The sequence below is a fragment of the Dasypus novemcinctus genome, chromosome 8 (genome assembly GCF_030445035.2).
Source record: "Dasypus novemcinctus isolate mDasNov1 chromosome 8, mDasNov1.1.hap2, whole genome shotgun sequence".
NCBI classification, from domain to species: Eukaryota; Metazoa; Chordata; class Mammalia; order Cingulata; family Dasypodidae; genus Dasypus; species Dasypus novemcinctus.
In genome coordinates, this window is record NC_080680.1 from 77,051,264 (window position 1) to 77,074,569 (window position 23,306).

Genomic DNA, 23,306 nt, shown 5'->3' on the forward strand with positions numbered 1-23,306 from the left:
CCACCAAGTAGAGGCAGGTGTGAGCTCCATGTCCCAGGACGAGCAGCTGGGCTAGCTACAAGGGATGGCCTCAAAGAAACTTCTGCTGACCCAGACACCTCTATCCACATGGAGCCCCGGAGGGGGCTAGGAAATAACCCAAATGTCACTCCTAGCTGCCCTGAGAAGTTATTTCCAGTTCTCAGGTGCCTCTCACCTCCATCATTCATACTCTGCCGTGCTTCTCAAACTTTAATGTGCATCTAAATCTCCTGAGGGAAAAAAAAAAAAAATATATATATATATATATAAATAAAATAAAATAAAATAAATCTCCTGAGGATCTCATTAAAATGCAGATTCTGATTCCATGGGTCTGTGCTAGGGCCAGAGACTGCGCAGGTCCCCCCGTGCTGCTGGTGTGCAGACCGCGCTCGAGGGGCAGAGCTGGACAGCATCCAGGGCAGGGTCTCTTTCCGACAGCTGTCTTGATGATTCTTCTCTGCTTCTTTGTCCTCACAGCTGGATACTGGGAAGACCTTCCAGACTGTCATGAGGTTTGACACCGACGTGGAGCTCACTTATTTCCACAATGGGGGCATCCTCAACTACATGATCCGCAAAATGGCCAAGTAGGCCCTCCTTGGGAGACACGCTCTTCGTGCTGCACCCGTGGAGGAAGCATCACACCAGCCAGCTGGGCCTCCACGGAGGGGTGCTGACTTGCCGGCGGAGCAAGTGAGCTGTGGGGTTTTGTTGCCTTTCCTATAGGCGCAAAAATCAGCAGTTTCTACATTCTCTATTTTTGTTAATCTTTTTATCTTTTCTAGAATTTGGAGGATAGAATGATGAGAATATCAGTAGTGCCAGAAAGAGAGAACCGAGCTCATCTTTAAAATTACTCATCACAGGATGTTGATTTTCACTCTTGGCCTGTGTTCCTTCGAACACAAACAGGTCTTCTCGGAAGGCACCTCCTGCACTTTTTAATGTAATCCCTGCTTTTCCCTGCCCAGTGGACCCTTCCCATTGGGCACTGTTTTCCTTTGTTTGTTATACCAGTGTTAACTGACATAAGAACTTTTTCACACCTCAGATCATCGTAGTGATTGTGATTCTGTATCCTTCCCCCTTTTCCTTCAAAGTTGAAATTATTTGATTTTGTACCTTTTGATAGATGAACATAAAAAGAAATGTGAAGTTTTCTCTTCCTATCTTAGAGAAATTTTCCCCAGATAATTTTACATTTGTCAAGAGCAGACCTTTGTTTGGAGATGGTGTGGGAAGGAGACACAGGCATTTCTAATTTGAATAAGATTAAATCTATTTTCAAGGAAAACTTGTTGACTTTGGAATTCAGTTTTGCTGTGTGTGTGGCTGTTGGTTTGAGGGTGAGTCTCAGAACACAGCAGCCTGGAGCCTGAAGAACCTTCAGCTTCTCCGTTTTACAACTCCATCAGTACTAGGCAGGTAAAATGCAAGTGTTGAGGAACTGGTATGTTCTGTCTTGTTTGGGGAGCAGACAGGAAGGAAGAATGACCAGGAAGCAATAGCAGTAACCTAAGTATGGTGAGCACATCAGCGTTTCTAACATTTCCATATCCTCACGTGTATCTATTCATTTTCATCACTGAAGTTGCTGCAGGGCACTTTACGGCTTACAATTTAATCTCCTTGTAATGAAAGTCTAATCTCAACTTTAGCATTTAGGGGATGTGGGTCTAATCCTGTCTCGACCTCTTGCCAGATGAGGATCTAACTTGAATTTATAGATGAAAATTACACACAGAACCCAGTTGTACAGGAATAGCCTGTGTCCCTCAAATTATGGTCAGTACTGGCATAAAAACACTACTAAGAAAGGCTGTAAAAACAGACCTCACTCTCTTAGCTCTCCACTCGTGAGCTTCTGGGGAGCCCAGCAGCACACATTCAGTGGTTATGGAGAAACAGATTCCTGTGGCTGTTACCTCCGGAATGGAGTTTCTGGGCTGCGTCTCCTCTACCTACAAACAGGCACACACACACAGCTCTCTATCTTTTAATAAAGCGTCTTGCCAGTGTCACATCCTTGCCCACAACAAGGCTAACTAACTCCTTTTACCCGGTTCCCCAAGAAGGCGCTGGTTCTTATTCTTCACTCCAAATGGGGACTCCACTGCTCTTGCTGGTCCATCCTTCCTCTAAGGTGGATTCTGTCTCCTTTGTTTTTAAGTTTTCTAAGCCATTACTGCCTGGATCCCTCCTAGGGAAATGAAGCATTTCTTGGTGTCCATAATGAGTTAACTGACAAGATCAAGTAAATAAGGACCTGCATCCTTGGCTATGGGATGACCTTCATGTAGGAGTACATTCATGCCACATCTTTGTGGTGCATGGAGAATAGGCTAGGGGAAGTTAATTATGGTTTTAGAAGCACAACTCAAGCTGGCAAGAGCAAAAGGGGGAAAAAGGGATCTAATTGGCTCATAGAACTTGAAGAACAGGGGTAGCCATGGCCACAGGCTTGACTGGATCTACAGACTCAAACTCAGGCTCCCTCCCTATCTTTTCCATTGTCATCTTCCCTTCCACTTGTGATGGCCTCATTCTGCCGGGCCCCCCTCATGTGCCAGGGGATGGTTATGACCACCAGCAACTCTGGCGTAGCAGTTGAAAATTTGTAATCTTAGAGATTTGTCTCCCAGAATTCCCTTGGGTGAAAATATTGGGGGTTTCCTAGTCACCTAAATGAATAGTAACCAAGGTTCCACCAGCTGCCTTCTTAGGAAATTGCCAGATGTCATAACCTTAAATGGAATTTAATACCCGAGTATTTCTTATTCACCTGTCCACTTAACTATTATGAACAAAGATGTAATTATAGCTGATATTTTTATTGACATTTTAAAAATGTGTACTCTTAAGAACTGAGGTCTACATATTAAAGATTTGTTGAGTAAAATTAATAGTTTTATTAGACAGTATAATGAAACCATTACTGGCCTGATCCTGAAGTTAATACTCTGATTTGATTCTTATTGTCTAGCCAGCATCCAGGCTGGATACCTGCTGCTGCACTTTTATAGTATGTCAATAATGTCCTATGAAAGAAAGATTCCAGGGTCATACAGGTTAAATGAGTTTATTACCTCAGAACTTTGGCAGTGCTGATATGTGCTATAAATCCCTCATTCGAAGGAAGGGCTGGGCAGTGTATGGGACCAGTGCTTTCCAAACCTACCTGAACACAGAACACTTTCCTCAGAGCACCTCACCACACATGAGGAACGCTGACCTGATGGCTTGTTTGGCTGGTTTTTTAAATTCCTGATTTATGGGTGGGAATCAGTTTACTGGCCTCATTGTATAATCAGGCGTTTAATTGAAGGCAAATTTTCATTTCAGAGTGGGAACACAATGTCTGCACTGACAGGGACCACAGAAATAACAAGGTCCTCTGGTTGTGTAACAGGGATTGTATCTGAAGAACTGGAGGAACTTAAAGAAATACACAAAGCTACACACCAACTAAAATATTTTAACAGGGCTGGGCATGTGCCGCCCCCCCTGCCCCCCCCACATACACACAATCCCCAGATGGTTCTGACACTTGGCCTTTCATCTAGAAGTCAAGTGACTAGATTTGGGCATCTGCAAGAGTTTGCACTTCTTAAAACACTACCTACCTGCTTCTTTCACTCAGTGAATATTAACTAAACACCTACTTTGTTCCAGGCTCTGTGATCAGCAATAGGTTGGTCCCATGCAAAAGTTAAGCAAGGAAATTCTAAGTTATTCTCCCCCATCTACCCGCGAAGGCTCGCTCGTTGTCTGCTTGCTGTCGCTTGTCTTCTTTAGGAGGCACTGGGACCTCCCATGTAGGAGGCTGGCACCCAACCACTTGAGCCACATCCACTCCCTGCTCATTGTGCCTGCTCATTTTCAGCTCGTTGCATCTTCTTGTCTTCTTTAGGACCTCCCATGTGGGAGGCAGGCACCCAATTGCTTGAGCCACATCTGCTTCCTAAGTTGTTATTGTTCTAGCTTTAGTCTGCCTTTCTCTTTGGGCTGAAAAAAAGAGGACTGTTTGCCTCCATCCAAACTGAACCATTTAGGTGCTTAAAAGAATGCTTCTCAAATAGAGTACCAGGAAATATTTTACACATTCTGGAATTCTTAAATAATATATTTTTAAAATCACATATAAAAGAGATACTGTAATAAAATCTAAGTGGAAAGGAAAAAAACATACCTCTCAACAAGTTGATTTAGCCCATTTTTGTTGTGCCTTACTAAGAATATGACATAGTAACCATTATTAAGCATTTACTATGTATCATGCACTTTTCTTAAATTTCATTTACCGCCCCCTCCCACTAACCCTTACTGTTAGGTATTATCCTTGTTTTACAATGAAAACTAAGCTGAGAAATCACTTGCAAGTTTCTCTGGTTCCCTGCCAGCACTGCTGCTCATCAGATCAAAGAGAGAGTAAGGCAACTAGAGGATGTCACCAGGATCTCCAGCGTTGACTTGTGCAGTCTGGGTGGGTGGCTGTTCCTTGGGTGGTCTCTTGGGAACTGAATCTTCTTAGGAGGCAAGGGACCCTAATATAAATTGAAGTAATGAATGCACTACTCTGTGATTATACCAAATACCACTGATTGTACACTTTGGATGGATTGTATGTTTTATGACTACATATGGATTTAAAAAATACAGAGAAGAGGGACCTTCCCAAACTATGTCTTCAGATGTAAATAGGTACTACCTAAAATGTGTGTGTTATGTGTTTAAAAGCAGGTTTCTTCATATCTATCTGCTAAAGAGAACCAGAAACCATCTTTTTCCCCCAACCTTTGGACTATTAACATTTTAAGATGTTTGGAGGTTTGTTTAAGCCATTGATGTCGTGATACACACAAGTCTGAACCTGTTTTAGGAAGGTGCTTAAATTACTCGAGTCTACCCTGAGCTGAACACAAAATATCCTGGCCTGGATGGAAACAACCTAAGCAGTTGTCTCCATGTCTGGAAAACCCCAAACCAACTCTGAAACATCAGCAAAGCTTGCTAAGTGATACAGAAATGCCATTTGGACATACATTCTAATTATTCCCTTAGAAAGGATAGCCTTTTCAATATCATCCAAGGGACCTAAATAAACAGCCCAGTGGTTAAACCAACCTTGTTGGAAAACTGCTTGAGATGACCAAGGCAAATGTTAGGAAAACCAATTAATAAGGCAAGATGTTCAGTAAACCAAAAGAAATAAATCAACTTCCCAGGAAATACTGTATCCCACACACTGCTATATAGAAATATATTTACTATACATAACATATATGTAACTATTATGTGCGTGTGTGTGTGTGTAGAACCTTTGCAATTACCAAAACTTAAGGAATCAGAAAAGAGGAACCATTCCAAAAGAGTGGGATCCCTAAAATACTACCTAATTACAATGGGTAAATGAGTAACTATAGTGAAAAGTCCTGGTTGGCACACCATAATCAAGTGATTAAAGTGAACATTATTGAATGCAGAGAGAACCCAGTATTGCTTGTATGATATTCCCACCGAAGGTGCATAACCTGAATTTAATCACAAGGAAGTATCAAACAAACCAAAATTGAGGGTTATTCTACAAACAACTGCCTTGTAATTTTCAAAAGTGTCAATGTTGTGAAAATCAAGAAAATGCTGAAGAATCGTTCCAAACTGAAGGAGACTAAGACATGACAAAATTCATGATTCTGGAAAAAATCCTTAACTATAAGAAACTTTATTGGGACAAATGGAGTCAAAGATTAGATAGTAGTAATGTATCCATGTTAATTTTCTAACTTGTGGATATGTGAAAACACCTTTGTTTGAAGAGCATATTATAGAGTGTGAGTCATGTCAGCAGTGTACCCTCAAATAGTTCCAAAAAGAAAAAAAATTCTTTGTATTGTACATGTAACTGTTCTCTTAAGTTTGAGGATGTTTAAATTTTTTAAAAAAACTGCACATTTGCATAATTTTCTCAAATTAAGAAATTTCTGGTACTGACAAAAAAAAAAAAGGTTGGGACTAAGCCAGGAGAGATGGCAGTCATGGAAAACAAGGTCGGGAGATTCAAGAAAGGAGTGCTAGGGAAACAGGTGTTGCTCAACCAATTGGGCTCCCATCTACCACACAGGAGGTCCAGGGTTCGATGCCCAGAGCCTCCTGGTGAGGGCAAGCTGGCCCATGTGGCAAACTGGCCCACGCGGAGTGCCATCCCATGCAGGAATGCCGCCCCGTGCAGAAGGGACGCGCTGGTGGCAGCGCGGGAAAGTCACCCCACGCAGGATTCCAGCTGACGCGGAGAGCTGGCACAGCAAGATATGCAACAAGAGACACAGAGGAGAGAAAATAAGACATAGCAGAACAGGAAGTCAAATGGTGCAAAAGAGTAATTGCCTCTTTCCCACTCTGGAAGGTCCCAGGATCGGTTCCCAGAATCGCCTAATGAGAATACAAGCAGACACAGAAGAACACACAGCAAATGGACACAGAGAGCAGACAATGTGGGGAACAGGGTGGGAAGAAATAAATAAAAATAAATCTTTGAAAAAAAAAAGGAGCGCTCAATAGTGCCAAAAGCAGCAAAGAGTGTCAAAATAGGATGACAAAGCAGTACCCGATGGATTGTGCAACCAGAGATACTGATGGTCTTGGTAAGAACAATTTCAAGAGACTGACAAGGGCAAAAATCATTTTACTATAGGTTAAGGAAAGAAAGGGAGGTGTGGAAAATCTTTCAAAATTCATTTTGTTAATTCATTATCCCATTGTGTATTAAGCTACTGTTTGTACACTGGGAACTGGATCCAAAGGGGCTAGAAACAGAAGACTTTAATTTTCCCCAGGTGCTGTGAGCTCTGTTTAATGGCCTACAAAGTGCTCAGTTGTGTGGTTCACTCACACTTTACATATGTGATATACTACAAACTGTTGAAAACATGTATAGAGAAAACAGTTAAGTGGTAAATATTCAACATAGTAAAAGCTGCAGGTAAAATATCTTCAGAGTGGTGCAAATGACCCATGATTGTACCCAGTGGGCTAGGTTCTTCACTCAAGGTCATCCTTTCCCTGGCTGAAGACTGAGGTCCTAAGATCATTTAGACATTTCTCCGACATCAAATGGTATCTTCTCAGGATGAAAGTCTTTCCACTTGTCATACGCCATCTGAACTCCAGTTGCAATATCCTCCACCACAAAACTATGAATTTTTATTACTGGAATATCAAATGTCTTATACCGCACACAGATTCCCCAGTCATGCCTGCAGTTCTGTCTGGCACAGAATATTTTTTCTCTCTTCTCAAAACTCCCACATTGCTTCGGTTTGGGGTGTGGTACTCTCACGAAGCACTCCTTAAAAGCAGCTCCAACCACAGTGTAATGAGATTCCTACAGATGAAGGCATAGAATAACATACACAAAAAAAATGTTAGAGCCAGTACAAAACTGTGATTAAACAAAACCAACCTCACAGTCATTTGAGAAGAATAATAGGTAGGATCCCACTTTTTTTTACAGATGGGGCAAGAAGCAACCATGGATTCACCCGAAGGCCGCTCAGAGATGAGAACCCAAGCAGACTGAGTCCCACATAGACAAATAGGGCCTGCAGTGAAGGTGCCAGTGAGGTGATACTGTACATCTCATGAAGAGGAGGATTAAAACATTTTCAGTTCACCTGGCTTCAGAAGGTAAATACTCTGTTAACTCAGAAATAAGAAGGGTATTTGTTGGAGATCTGTGAAACTTGAGTTCACGAAGTGATAGTCCAAAGGGTAAAGAGAAAAACAGCAAAGGGTCAGTGTGGATTTAAAAAGGTCAGAGACTGATATGTCCACAGGCGCTACATATAGTTAACCTTAGGGTAAACCTGAAAAAAGGTCAGACTGCACAGAAACAAAAATCGATGCAACTTAACAAAACCTCAAGAAAATAGACAGTCTAAAATGGCTATTTCCAAAGGAAAATAACAGAAGTAGGAGCCAAAAAGAACATTTTACAGTTTAAGAAGCAGACTAAGACAAGAGAACTTGACATTTACATACTTCCTCAGCTTTTTGCCCAAACAGTTTAATTGATTAGAGATTCCTGCTTCCTAAACATGAAACAGAATCCTGCAGTAACAGCTCATCATTAGCCTAGCCATCCCAATTCCCCTCCGTCAGCAGCAACAGGGTTACACACAAAACACTGGGGGTTTTTCTAACCCTTAATCTAAAAGTTTTAAGAAAAAAATATATATATAGAAAGCAACCCAAAGACATCATGTTTTTAAAGTATTATATATTTTGTTTCCCTTACAGAAGTAATTTATGTTCCATAAGGAAAATTTGGAAAGCATTAAAATAGTAGGAAGTTAGAAAAACAATCACAGAGCGTCACCACGGTAACAATGATACATTTTGGTATACTGCCCTAGACATTTTTCTGTACAAAGGTAGAATTTTTTTGTTTGAATTTTTTTGGTGGTGGCATCACTACTATTGTTTTATGGGTATACTCATTGCATATGTACAGTTTTGTATTGGTTTATAAGCATTTTTTTTTCATTATACTACATGAGCTTCAAAATCATTGTTTTTTAAATAAACTTTATTTTGGAATAATTTTAGATTTACAAAAAAGTTGCAAAGATAGTCCAGAGAGTTCTTGTGGCTCTTTCACCCAGTTTCCCCTAATGCTAACATCTTACATAATCATAATACATTTGTCAAAACCAAGAAATTAACATTGGTAATTATTATTAACTAAACTACAGATTTTATCAGTTTTGCCACTACTATTCTTTTTCTGTTCTAGGATCGAATCTGGGCTACCACATTGCTTTTAGCATAGCCATTGTTTTTAACAGCTGAATAATATTTCATGAAGTGCCTATGTAGCAATTTTTTAAAACTATTTCTTTATTGTTGAACATTTAGGGTCGCCCCCCCACTTTCCAGCTTTTTGTAATATGTGAACCATGGCTTCATTAACACTCAGATGGAAATAATAGGAAACTTACTATAAATATCTCACTGATAGCTAGTTTTAACTACTGTTAAACTAGTAACGGTACACTTTGTAAAAAGGCTGCTTACCTCTACCACTCTTATATCAGCTGTGTAACATGCAAAGGCTTTACACTTTCTGCAGAGCAGTTTTTTATTTTTCTTATCAGGTTCAGGTTCTACTTTTTCTTGGCTCTCTCTGAAGAATTTCTCTTGAATCTGTATTTGGTGAATCTACATGTAAAAAAAAAAACCCTCATAAATGTAATAGCATATACGATAGTATATATATATATTAGTCATTCATATAGAACTTCAAAGAACATACAGTCCCAGGCTTTGTTTGTTAAAATCCCATAAATAATTTTATTCATTCCCCTAATTCTTTATTAGTCAATGTTTAACTGTGCCCACAGTCCTTTCAGTTTTTCATCAAAATGCCCATAAACATGCCAAAAATGCCTCTCAGTAACCATGTGGGCCATGCTTTCCACTTCAGTGGACAGCAAATCTTAAAAGTCCTTCACAAGGGAGCAGATGTAGCTCAGTGGTTTAAGTGCCTGCTTCCCATGTATGAGGTCCTGGGCTCAATCTCCAGTACCTCCTAAAAAAAAATCCTTCACAAATAGATACATAATCTGCACTAACTCTTTCAAGTGTAATGAAACCACTGCCAGGGCATCTGCACAATGAGTGGAAGATCCAGAAGAAGAACTCCTCCCATCTAAGTCTTTCCCTTGGACCTGACCTAAGTTCAACTAAATACCCTAGACATTATATTTAAGAAAAATATAAGACGACTCTGAAGGGTAAAGAGAAGGCAAACTGCTAGAAAAACACATTAGTTAGTTCACTGGGTTCTCTTTTTACCTCATATATCCCAGACTTGGAGATGAAGAAGCCAGCAACCATAAATGCCAATGCGTATAGACAAGTGCCCCCAAAACCCTACTCTTCCTAGCCAAAAGACCATGAAAAGGGCACTTCCCAAGACAGCACACTTTTAGACAATAACCACTCCACATCAGTCAAACGCAAAAAATTGAGGCCCAACCTGCACTCATGCCAGCAAAGGCTGAGGGGGAGCCTAGATTTCCACCCTTGTGAGGCTGTAATAAAAGTGCCCCAACACCTCCACCTGGGTGGGGCCAGCGAAGGTCATATAGGGAGCTAGGACTTTCATCCCTGCCAGCTGATAATGACTCCTCCCCACTGCGTGTCAGTAGAGACCACATGGAAAGCCAGAACTCACACTCCCACACAGTAACAAGGAGCCTCACACCTTGCTACTATCAGCAAGGGCTGAGTGAGGAGCCTGGGCTTCTGCCTCCATCTGGACTTCTACCTCCACCTGGCCGTAATGAGGCAGTGTCCCCACTGCTGCTGCCAAAGTGGTGTCAGAAAAGACCAGCTAAAACAGATGGCTTAAATAAGATCCAGAGTATCATAACATAATGTGAAAATGTCCAGATTTCAGTCAAAAATCACTGTTATACAAAAAACCAAGAAGATCTCACTCAGTGTGAATGCAAAGAGACCATCAGATGACCACAGTGATGACGAGCAATGTTAGAATTACCTGATTAAGATTTTAAAGCAGCCATGCTAAAAATACGTCAACAAGCGATCATGAACACTCTTGAAACAAACGAAAAAGTATAAATCTTCAACAAAGAAATGGAAGACATAAGGATGAACCAAATGGAAATTTTAGAACTGAAAAATAAAATAACCAAAATAAAAAGCTCAGTAGATGGGCTTAACAAGAGAACACAGGGGACAGAGGAAAGAATCAGTGAACCAGAAGAAAGAATAGAAATTATCCAATGTAAAAAAAGAGAGAAAATAGAATAAAAATTTAATAGAATCTTAGGTACCTATAGGACTAACAAAAGACCTAACCTTCATCGATCATGTCACTGGAGTCCTGGAAGGCGAGGAGAAAAAGGCTGAAAAAGTACTTTAAGAAATTATGGCCAAAAGTCCCCAAATTTGGAAAAACACAAAACTACAAATTCAAGAAGCTGAGTGAACTCCAAACAGGATAAACCCAAAGATATTCACACCAAGACACATCATAAACTGTATACTAAAGACAACGAAAAAATCTTGAAAGTAGCCAGAGAAAAATGATTACCTACCTAAGAAGGAGAAACAATTTTAATGAAAACAGATTTCTCATCAGAAACCATGGAGACCAAGAGGAAGTAGCACAATATTTTTCAAGTGCTTACAGAAAAGAACTGGCAACCCAGTATCCTATGCCCAGCAGCAGCAACAACAACAAAATTCCTTTAGTAATAAAGGGGATACCAAGACATCCTTAGACTAAAGCAATCTAAGAGATTTTGTTGCCAACAGACTTTCCCTAAAAGAATGGCTAAGGGAAGATTTCTAAGCAGAAAATAAACAATAAAAGAAAGGAACCTTAGAACATCATGAAGGAAGAAGCATGCCAATTTCCTCAACACCATTCGTGGAATTATTTGCTATTCCACTAGTTTGTGATGCTGCCTTTCCTTTCTCAAACTGAATTTTCATACATTTCCAGGTGGTTCTAGGTGTGCTGGATGCAATTTCTGTTTCTGTCACTCACCAAATGCATGAATTGGGGAAAGTGCCTCATTTTCCTCAAATGCAAATTGAGAACAACAGTAGCTACCTAATTATGAGCTGTTGGGAGGTAACATGAATTTATAATTGCTCAGTACCACTTGGCACAGGGTAAATATCTTCTAATGTTAGCCTCAGTCTGGTAGGCTGGTCTTGTGCTCAAGAAAAATGATAATGTTAATGACAGTGGCTTGTCCTTCAGCATTGGGGGAGACAATCTCCCACTTATTATTTTTTCCAGGAATGTCATAGCTAGTTTCATCTATTCTTCTATATGAACCCTGGAACCATTTTATCTATTTAAAAAATCATCTGTACTTTGATTAGGAATTGTGATAAACTTGCAAGTGAATTTGGGGTTGAATGCACATCTTTACAATATTCAGTCATCCCATTCAAGAGCATATCATGTCTCTTCTTTTGTCTTAATTTCATCCATATCTCTCAGCAAAATGTTTGTAATTGTCCTTATTTATGCCTCAAACATTTCTGGTTGGGGGAGCAGCCAAGTGGTTAAACAGATGGGTTTAAATCCCAGCTCCATTGCTAACTAGCTGTGTGATCTAGTTGCAGTGAAGCGCTTTGGGCCTCAGTTTCCCTCCTGTAAAGTGATATGATAAAAGGCTTTCCTGCATGGTGGCTGTGCACCCTACATGTATTGATATAAATCAAGCATATTCAGGGCTTGGTGGAGAGTCAGTGGTCTGCATTTTGTGTCCCATTTATTGCTGTCACTGTAAACGGAGAATCTCTCTTCCCCAGTGAATCTACTGATCTCTAGAGTGCTTCAAATTCAAATAAAATTTAATTAATATTAAAAAATTAGGCCCCCACCCCATCCCAACTGAAATTATATTCATTGTTTTTTGTAAAAATAAAGGATGCATATACTTCCTCTTTTCACTACTGTAAAACTGTTACATTCCATGTACTTAATTCCATTCTTTCTTTTACATAAATTTCTAGACATGAGATTGCTGGGTTACATGATATACATATCCCTATAAGCAATTTTAACTTTCAGATTATGGTTCTAATAACTTCGTGAGGCAGGCTGGGGTGAAGGAATGTATTAGATAAGAAGGTAAAAATATAAACTTGCCCCTTAGTTTTATATATTAAAACTGGCCCTTTTTAGTATATGCTGAATATAATCAATTAAATACTAATAAATATCAAATATTTTAAATGTTACTATAGGCAACACATATAAATCCCAGTAGTTAAAACTAATTTTTATTGCCATACTTAAAACTAAGTAAAAATCAAATACCAGGTATAGAGGCTCAACTAGAGTCAAATAAATCTATTGTGCTCTCTTCACGCCCCCTTCCAACGTACACATCTGTGGTTACAGAAGAAGCCTAACTTCATGCATTGAGGAGAAGAGCAAAACTGCAAAACCTAGACTCTGTACAATCATGAGAATACATCACATTGGGAGTCCTTGGTCAAAATGAACTTTTCTTTCATCTCATTTTGACTTTCAGATCTCCACAGCCAGAACTGTCAAAAATACCCTTTATACCTTCTTCTTCCAGAAAAAAACACTGCCAAAGTCTGTGGCTGTCATCATGGAAACCAGTTCTGGGATACTTTGGACTCCATACGTGAAGATGGCTGCAGAGTAACCAGAGAAGCCACAGGGACCACAAGATGGCTGAAGCTGCTCTGCTCCCCGTAGACAATGAACTATACCGCTATGGGCTGCAGAAGCTCACAGTCTGCAGGCACCTGCCTCTCTACTACCTACTCCGAATGTCCCAAGGATCTCCAAAACTTTTCCCTCTCTTCTGTGGAGTTTCTTCCTTCTGTTCAAGCTGATATGCGGAGACCAGCATGCTCAGATCCAGCCCTCCCAAATCTTTGTCAAAGTGACATAAAAGGGGGTCTTACCCTAAAAGCAGTAATTCCTTTAGCTTTCAGATTATAAAGTTTCCTCTACCTCATTATATTTCTACCAAGCCTTTGAAAGCAAAGCCCTCCCCTTTCAACAAAGCAGCTGAGGCTGGTCTTCTATGGCAGGACAGGGATGTCACAAAGATTCTGGGTTTCTAGCTGCACGACCAGGGTCATTCCCAATTACCAATGATGCCCACTATACCTATTCTGGGCTCCCTCTCATTCTTCACCTTCTCTGCATGTCTTCTAGCTATGGGTGTCAGGGAAACCCCAAATGCTATTAAATTTAACCCATTTTTCCTCACTGCACCCCTCTATTGGTGCTGGCTACAATAGAATGTCCACATCTAGTCTAGCCTCTATCCTCCTCAATCTACTTTTACTCTATTGTCTCTGTCACATATGGAGCATAGCTTGACACCCAGTGAAAGAGACAAAAATTATGCTGTGGTTATTAAAGTTCAGTATGATGTTAAAGCCTTTACTGACAATATCCCTATATTCTAAAAAACAGGGAGGTGGCTCAGTGAAAAGAAAACCCTATTCTCAGTAAAATTAAGAGAAGAACTAAATAATTTCCCTGCAATTCTTCTCACTGAAAATGAGGAAGAGGTGATTTTAAATGTCTTGGTCTCATAGAAGAGATGTGATGTGGGGGCATTTTTGGAATTTTGAGTTGTCTTTAATGATATTGCTGGGTCAGATGCTGGGCTTTATATATCCTGCTATAACCCACTGAATATACTGGAGGAGAGAGCGAACTACAGGGTAAACTATTATCCGTGTAGTGCAGCAGTGCCCCAAAATGTGTTCACCAAGTGCGATGAGGGTGCTGCAGTGATGAGGGAGGTTGTAGGTGTGGGAGGAGTGGGGTAGGGGGATGGAGGTATACAGGAACCTCTTATATTTTTTTAGTGTAACATTTTTTTTGTGGTGTATATATCTTCAAAAAAATATATAACTTACAAAAATGATGTGGTGGGGGTTGGGGAGTGGGTTATATGGGAACCTCTTATGCTTCTTGTTTTTTTTATGTTTTTTAATGTAACATTCCTTGTGATCTATTAACTTTAACTAACTAAATAAATAAATAAATGTCTTGGTCTCCAAACTTTTAAGTAATGTTTTTTTTTTAAAATAGATAACATTGGCATACTGTTTACAGAAGGACAAAACTTTAGGTATAAACTTACTGTTTTAACACAACAGTCTCTGAGCAATATGATAAAAGGCACCTAGCACACTCACATCTTCTCTTTGTTATTTACGGTCAGATTCTGAAAAACTAAAACAGATGAAAAGACTTACCTTGTCTTTAAATTTGGCTTCATCCCATGTCTGGAGGCTTGAAATGGATTCATTCATCAAGTTTTCTTTGTACATGTTTATTTTTTCTTTTTCAATTACATCAGCATTACTGGTCAGAAGAAAGCATTTGCTACCTTTTGCTCTTCCCCTGCCTGTCAGAAAATAAATATTTTATTTGGTGCCTTTGACTTAAAAACATGATAAAATCTGAGAATAGATAAACAAAAGGATAGTGATATTTCTAAAATTCTATTTTGGTTCACTAAATCCTGCTTTCTAGGGAAGCTGAGCTGTTAAAGTGTGGACTCTATTGAAGGTGTGCACCCTCGGATTAAACATGTGGATAATCAAAGTACCCACCTTAGACTTGCTTGCTCAGGTCTTCGGGAGTGCAGTATGACTGCACATTACGAGAAGCACTGCTTTAAGGACAGTGCAACATGAATCCATCAGTAAAGCAGTATGAGGGCTCTAAGATGAATAATATATAGGTCCTCCCTCAAGAATCTTCTAGGAAAGGGGGAAACAATACTTCCACAACCACTAGATCATGAATGGAAAACTATAAGTGCCATAAGAAAAACAGACATAAGAGTTATGGGCATGCAAAAGAGAGATTATTTCCAGTTGGGCAAATTAGGGACAGATGACATGGAGGCAGGGGAAGAAGTAAGACATAGAGCATCAGCAGAGGTACTTAGCAAGATGGCCACAAGATTTACACAAAGAATAAATTATGAAGTAAGATTAGCTGGAGTAGATAATAAATGAAGGTGAAGAAAAGGGAGTAAGTTTGGAAAAGTAGGTGGGTGCTGGATTTTGAAAACTCCTTAACATCAAGCAATTAGGGAAACCACTGGAATTCCGGTAACAGCTCAGAACTGTTTTTCAGCTGTTGTTCTAGAAATCTGAAAAGAGGAAAGAGAAAGGAAGAGGAACTATTTAGAAGGCTGCCCAGTCTGGGAGCTCCCTAGAGTGAGTCTTCTGGAATATAAGGGGTCCAACAGCACTATAAGTGCAATCTGAAAGGTCCACATGCTGATTGCAAGGCCTCAATCCAAGCTGGAATAATTCTTCCATGAATATGTCAGCCAGTGCTGTGTAATTAATTGTGAACAGGAAGCAAAATAGGGCACATGTTAATGGGTATAACTGTAACCACACAGTCCTGACCAAGTAAGCTACCTTTAGGGCCCATGCTACCAGAGTCCACCATGCCATTGGTCACAACCAACCATGGCTTGGTAAAGGAGAAAGACCAGAATGACAGACACATACACACAAATCAGACCACAATGGCATCCATGTAGCAAAGACGTCAAAGCTTCTCTCACCTCTGGTCTGGATCATTTTGATGACATTGCCCACATACTCATACAGGATGACCAGGTTGCACTGAGCAATGTCTATGCCTTCATCAGCCACTGAGGTGGCAATCAGAATCTTATCTCCATTGGTTCTGAATGTGTCCAATACACTCTTCTGTGCTGGGAGGGTCATACCTGTGCCAGAGTCAGAGGGCATTGTACAACTCACCAAAGAGGTAAGCTCACCTTGATAAAAAAGCTATTAATTACAGCATGCTTATTATATGCCAGGTACTGCAATAAGTGATTTTTATTCATTGTCTCACAACAACCATAGGAATACAGTCTATTCCACTCTCCTTGTTTTAGAGAGGATGTATGGGGTGGTAACGAATAGGTTGGATTATGCCACAAGACTGCCTGGATTCAAATCCCAGCTGTGTGTGACTTCAAACATGTTATAACAGGAAAGATAATAACTTGTCTGCAAAGATGCCAATAGCCAGGCTAATAGCATTGCCTTTGCATTTGTATAGTGGCTTACAGTTGACAAAACATTTTCACATCTACTTCTCACTGAAGCTTCACAAAACCCATTTAGGTCAATGGGGCAAATGCTATCATTCCCTTTTATAGATGACCCTGAAGTTCCAGAAGTACAGTAAGCTGGCAGCAGAGTCAGGACTTGAACTTAAAGTTAGGACTCAAAAATGTGTATTTGTATTTTGAGGTGTCTACCCTCCTCAGACTTCTGTTCTCTAAGAATTATTCCCCGCCATACCCATAATGGTGAAACTCTGGGTAGCTACCATTGTATTATGTTTCTCTATGGCAGAGACAATGCTATGTGTTCACCATCTGTTTCTTTCTACTGCTGGGCATACACCTAAATTATATTTCCCAGCCTCCTTGGTAGTTAGATGGAGACGCTCACTAATGAGAGACATTAACTCTCACTGTCATGCAAGCCTGATCCCTAAAAATTCTCCAAGCTGTCATTCTTCATCAGCAGACAAGATGAGGACACAGTGGAGGATTTGGAGGCCACCCCGATGACAGAGTTGACATGGAAGGAGCTGGACCCCTGAAATATGTGGAGGTGCATGCAGCAAAGCCCCAACCCCCACCTATCTGCACTGGATTGTAATAGAAGTAAGAAATAACATTTATTATGTTATACCCCTGAGATTTAGGAGTTATCTGTTAGAGCAATTAGACTACCCTGATTTATACAAACACTGTCCCCCTAGCTGCAGCTACTGGCTTGAAATAAATATTTGAACCAAGTTGGGCCAATCAAATTTTCCTTGGAATACAAAATTGCTATTTCAAGGCAGGGAGGAAATTGAGGAGGTATGGGGCAGTCCTAAGTGGAGAAGCAGAGAGTGCATCCTACAGGGGAAAGAATGAAGCAGATGTGCTCAGTCTGAAGACTCTCCAGTCTCTGGTTTCAATTGCCCGTGAAACACAAGTGCACTTCCTGATCTTGGGTTCTATGGGATTCTCAATTACCTTTAAAACCAACCTCCCTTTTGTCTGGACTAGCTAAATGGAGTTCTGATACTTGAGAGAAAGAAAGGATCTTGACTAAGACAGCCATACACTGCCATCTAAAATCCTAATGATCTTGGGGCTAAATTTAAATTGCCTGACTACAAAGTGAAGTTAGGATGTAGTAATTTCCCAGTTTGTGTAATTAAGGCAAATGCCCAAAATGGTGGCTCAAAGAAAATGCATGCTAAACGTCAAACTTTACAGGTCCTAAAGAGATCTCTATATTTATTTATTAGTTGCACCACCTTCTGATTTCCACTTCACTCTTCATAGGGCATACCCACCTCTAGCAGGGAGAAGATAATAGCCCCTTCTTTTACCTAGCTGACAGTAGGCTTTCAGAATCTGTGGAAAGATCCATAGATCTTAATAATTCAAAGTCATTAAAATTAAAATGCAGTTTTACTTGCAGAAAGTTGCTTTAAAAATCCCTAAATATCACTGATTTTACTTTTGAGGGTTCCTTAGCTAAATTCTTCTTTTTTAAAGATACATAGCTCCTATTCCTCATTAAAATCAAAACCCAACAAACACACTGTACACCATTATATAAAATATCTGTACACAACTAATAGCTAATGTTTAGCATTTATCGAGCACTCAACATGTACCAGGCATTGATCTAAGCCAGAGCCTAGCAAATTTTTCTGTAAAGGGCCAGAGATTTAATTATTTTAGGCTTCACGGGTCATACTTTTGCAACCCTTCAACTCTGCATTATAGCTAAAAGCAGTCAAAGACAATATGTAAACAAATGAGTGCAGCTATGTTCCACTTAAACTGTAGACACTGACATTTGAATTTCATATACTTTTGCATGTCATGAAATATTCTTCTGATTATTTTCAACCATTTAAAAAATGTAAAATTCATTCTTAGCTCAGAGTCATACAAAAACAGATGGTGGGTCAGATTTTGTTATTCACATTATCGCTATGAGGTAGATACTATTATCATTTCCATTTTACCGATGAAGAAAGTAAGGACAAAGGAGAGTAAAATTATTCACAAAATAGATAAATGAGAGATGGAAACAGAAATGGAAATTTGGAAATACACAAACAGCAAACTGTACTTTCATTTCTGTACCTGCAGCTTTTTGTAAATCTTAACATTTTTCTAGTTTAACTATGAACAGAGGAGGAAACTAGGAAAAAAAAATTCAACCAAAGTCACCTTAATCATCTGGTAAATTAAATTTAATCCATTTAGTAAAACTATAGAGTTCACAATGATACACTGAGAGGAGAAATATTTTCAGTGCTTGATACCTCAGAATTAATAGAATTTATGAAATTTCCCATTTTTTCCCTTAGTATCTTTCCATCCCAAATCTTGAATATATTTTGTTAAGGCCAAAACAATCTTTTCACCATCATTTTCCATTACACAATAAACATCCCCAGAACAAACATCAGACTTCATTAATTTCTGAGTTTATTTATCCATTCATTTATCTATTAATCAAAAACTTATTTAGCAATTATATAGTTTGTTAGATGAGTACACAATGGTCAAAAGGGTCATTTTTATCCACAAGAAGGTCATGTTTTGTGGAAAGTTATAAACAGGAAACTATATTTCAATGAGATGAGCACTGAAACAAAGGCAGAGCTGGATGCTATGGGAACGTGGAGGAGGGGCATTATAGACATAGAAGCTGGGGAAGGCCGTTTAGTGGAGGCACAATGCCTGGCACAGCATAAGTTTTAAATAAATGTTGTAGTGGAATGAATGAATGAATGAACAAATAAGAAAATATGTGCTGACTGGCTGTCTGCAGGGAATAACAAAGTTTGAAAAGCAAGTTGGATTCACGGTGGAGTTGGATTTCAGGGAACTCTGAATTGCAACCTCAGTGGTATCTGGACTTTACTCAGTAAGCCAAATTTTCAAGATCAGGATCTACTTTTTTATTCATGAGGTTTAAAAATTACATAAGGGGAAAGTGCAAAAGTGATGACTAAGCACTGAAAGAGTAGGGACAAAAGTGGAGCTGCTTTTTGTAAACACTAGCGAGAACTCAGAGAAAGCCTGTCATGGCCGGTAGCTAAGGGATAGGGCTGTGAGAACAACAGGGCAAGAGTCAGCCCCCAGGAGCTTCCCAGATGATGGCAGAGCCAGCTTTTCATTTTTTGGTCAACCTAGTAGTACTTCAGAATTGTCTGGTTGCAATTTTATTTTTTAAGTGTGAAATATAATGCACAAAAGTTGTAGATCTACAGATTAAAGAGTAACAATGAATTAGAAATAGAACACTTTTTTTTTCTACTTAATCCATTAGTAGAAAATTTGAGCAAGAGTGCTGAAAAAAAAACTGGCTTTGTCTGCAGGCAAAGGGAAGGAGGCATAGAAGGAGACTGGTGTCTTTTTTGGCACTTGAGCACTGTGATGGCTTTTTGATGTGTCACCTTGGCCAGGTGAACTGCAACAGCCAGTTTTTCTATCAAACACTAATCTAGTTGTTACTGACAGACTTTTTTGATGTGCTTAAAGTCCCTAACCAGTTGGCCTTAAGTTAACCAAAATGAAAGTCAGCCTAGGTTGTCCCTACCTAAGCAGGTAAGCCTTTCAAAAGAGGGCTTAATCCTTCTGAGTGTAGCAGCTATGTGCAGCTTCTGCCAATGGGGTTCTAGCCTGTGCAAAAACTTCCTGTCTTGACCACCTGCACAAGAGACGTTGGACTTGCTCTGGCAGCCCCCAGAGTCACATAAGTCAATTCATTATCATTAGTCTATTTGTATGTTTATATCTCTACCATCTATCTCTATATTGGTATAGAGACAGAGATAGATATTAAAGATACAAATATTAGAGACAGAAATAATCTCCTACAGGTTATGCTTCTCTCACTGAACCCCAACTGATAGAAGCACTAAAAAGAAATCAAAGTTATTCTATATGTGCTTATATATATAGTAGGCTAATATAATTCACAATACATAAATACCTGTGTTCTGATTTGTTTTCCCACGTCCAGTCAATATGCCAGGTTTCAGAAAGCTGAGGTTAGAATTTTGTTGAATCCATTTCTTCAAAGCCTAAAAATGAAAAGGCACATTATCAGACACTGTAAAGGCATTATTGAAAAACATACAAGAAGAAAAGAAACTTAATATTTAAGTTAGTACACAGACAATTTTCAGACTGATAAACCTGAGGAAAAAAGCTCCCTAGAATTTAATATTATGCAATAATTAACTATAATGCTACAGATCTTTCTGATTTGATCTCCAAGGTATTTTTAAGTGAATATAAAGAAATGTTCAGAAGAGTAGGTGTGTAGAACTAATAAGTGAGTTTGGCAAGATCACAGGACACAAGATCAATATATAGAAATCAATTCTATTTCTATGTAGTAGCAATGAAAAAACAGAATTTGTTTTAAAATGTACCATTTTAGCATCAAAAAATAAACCTAGTAAGATCTGTACAGACTCTATAAGCTGAAAACTATGTTTTATAGAACATGACATACATAAGTGGATGTCACTTCTAAGATTAGTTACAAAAGACAGTGGCTTCCATCTCAGGCACTCTCTCTCAATCTTTCTTGGGGAAGACAGCTGCAATGTTGTGAGGCATCCTTGTGGAAAGGGCCATATGAATGAGCTTGGAAGGACACCATCTGAGGAATGCCACAAGTCACCGGGAGTGAGGTTGGAAGTTGATCCTGCTCCAGTCAGGACTTGAGATGACTGCAACCACAGCCAGCACCTTTATTACAGGCTTAGGAGAGACCCCGAGCCAGGAACACCCAGTTAGGCTGCTTTCATATTCCTCACCCTGAGATAATAAATATTTGCTGCTTTGAGTCACTAAGTTTTGGCATAATTTACACAACAGGTCAATACAGAAATACTATACAAATGAAAAGCTATACTATGTTCTTCAATTGGAAGACTAGATATAGTTAAAATGTTGATTATCCCTAGTTTGATCTAAAGATTCAATGCAATCCCAAATAAAATGAGGCAGGCTTTTTCATAGATATGGACAGGTTTAAGTCTAAAATTAAATGGAAAGGCAAAAGAAACAGAATAGCCAAAAGAATTCTTTGAAAAAGAAGAAATTGGTAGGATTCTAAGACTTACTATAAATTATATCTACAGTAATCAAGACAGTGTGGCATGGGTGAATATTGATCAATAGAACAGAATAGAGAGTTAAAAAACAGATCCACACAAATATAGTAAACTGATTTTTGAAAATGGTATAAAGGCAATTCAATGGAGAAAGGACAGTCTTTTCAACATGTAGTACTAGAACAATTGGATGCCCACAAATAAACAAAAAGCATCTCGACCCATACCTTATGCAAAAATTAAAAATGAATCATACATCTAAATATAAAATGCAAACTATAAAACATCTACAAGATAGCATAACAGAAAATCTTTGTGAACTTTGGTACAACACCAAAAGCACAATCCATAAAAGAAAAAAGAAAAAATTGACATACTGGACTTTGTCAAATTTAAAACTTCCAATCTACAAAAGATAATGTTAAGAGAATGGAAATACAAGCCACAGGTTAGAAGAAATAATTTGCAAACCACATTTCTCAGTAAGGACTTTTTGGTCCAATTACAAAATGAACTCTCAAAAACTTAACAAAAAGAAAATAACCCGGTATAAAAAATGGACAAAAGATCTGCTTCATCAAATAAGATACACAGATGGGTAATAAGCCTAGGAAAAGATGTTCAACCTTATTAGACATTAAGGGAAGTGCAAATTCAAACCCTACTGTGCTACCACCAGACACCTAAAAAGTGGCTAAAATTTTAAAATCTGACAATATGAAGTGCTTATAGGTAACAAGACGTATCATAAACTACAGTGATTAAGACAGCCAGGCATTAGTATAAGAACAAAAAAATACATCATCAAAACAGAACAGAGACCCCAGAACAGAACCACACATAGTTGGAGACTTGATTGCACAGGAGTGAGAAAAGGACAATCTTTTCATTAAATGGTGGTTTGTCAATGGGTCATCCACAAGGAAAAAAGAAAGCTTACATCTGCAAGTGCTCTGGTTTTCACAAACAGAATGGTTTTTGTCTCTGGATTCAAGTGGTACTCCTCTTTCAAGATGAAGCCAAGGTCACCAAGTTTAGGGTTCTCATTGTCGGGATCCATGGAAATATCTTCTAGTTCCTGTAGCTTTTCTGCAAAGAGGAACATTTTATAAATTGCTTATAAATACTCAAAATGTAGAATGTACTGTGACCAGTATAGTTCAAATAGTTAATCTTTCAATCTTTAACCAGAAACTTGAGTTATACTAACTTTAAGGCAGTATACCACTTTATAACCTCATAACCATATTCATATTATTATGAATAATAACATGTAAGGCAGCATATTTAAATTAGTACAACCTTTTAGGAGAACAATTTGCAATATCTATCAAAACTTAAAGCTCAGTCGCACATCATTGGATTGAGCAACTCTACATTTAATCATTTGTTATACTGAGGAAAGTACGGAAGACATCTCTAAAGATAACCACTATAATATTGTTTAGAATATAAAATGAAAATAGAAAAGAACAAAAATGCCAAACAGAAAGCACATGAAAAGATGCTCAACATCACTAACTATTAGGGA

At 38.9% G+C, this 23,306-nt stretch overlaps 2 protein-coding genes across 5 annotated transcripts in view; one reads left to right on the forward strand and one right to left on the reverse strand.

Annotated features, from left to right (window-relative positions):
* Positions 1-14,632, forward strand: part of ACO1 (aconitase 1) — a 68,285-nt gene extending 53,653 nt beyond the window's left edge. For 2 of the 3 annotated variants that reach the window (XM_058301974.2, XM_004482370.5), the window contains exon 21: positions 502-1,318. In XM_058301974.2, coding sequence (XP_058157957.1) covers positions 502-615 — 114 coding nt within the window. In that variant the 3' untranslated portion in view covers positions 616-1,318. Of the gene's footprint in view, positions 1-501; positions 1,319-13,109 lie in introns of those variants that run through there. The other variant, XR_011649419.1, reaches the window with a different exon arrangement.
* RIGI (RNA sensor RIG-I) overlaps positions 5,731-23,306 on the reverse strand; it is an 83,959-nt gene continuing 66,383 nt past the window's right edge. For both annotated transcript variants that reach the window (XM_012521126.4, XM_071216807.1), the window contains 6 exons: positions 22,716-22,864; positions 20,641-20,731; positions 16,164-16,331; positions 14,830-14,981; positions 9,097-9,240; positions 5,731-7,405 (listed from right to left, as the gene is read on the reverse strand). In XM_012521126.4, coding sequence (XP_012376580.2) covers positions 7,109-7,405; positions 9,097-9,240; positions 14,830-14,981; positions 16,164-16,331; positions 20,641-20,731; positions 22,716-22,864 — 1,001 coding nt within the window. In that variant the 3' untranslated portion in view covers positions 5,731-7,108. The remainder of the gene's footprint in view (positions 7,406-9,096; positions 9,241-14,829; positions 14,982-16,163; positions 16,332-20,640; positions 20,732-22,715; positions 22,865-23,306) is intronic.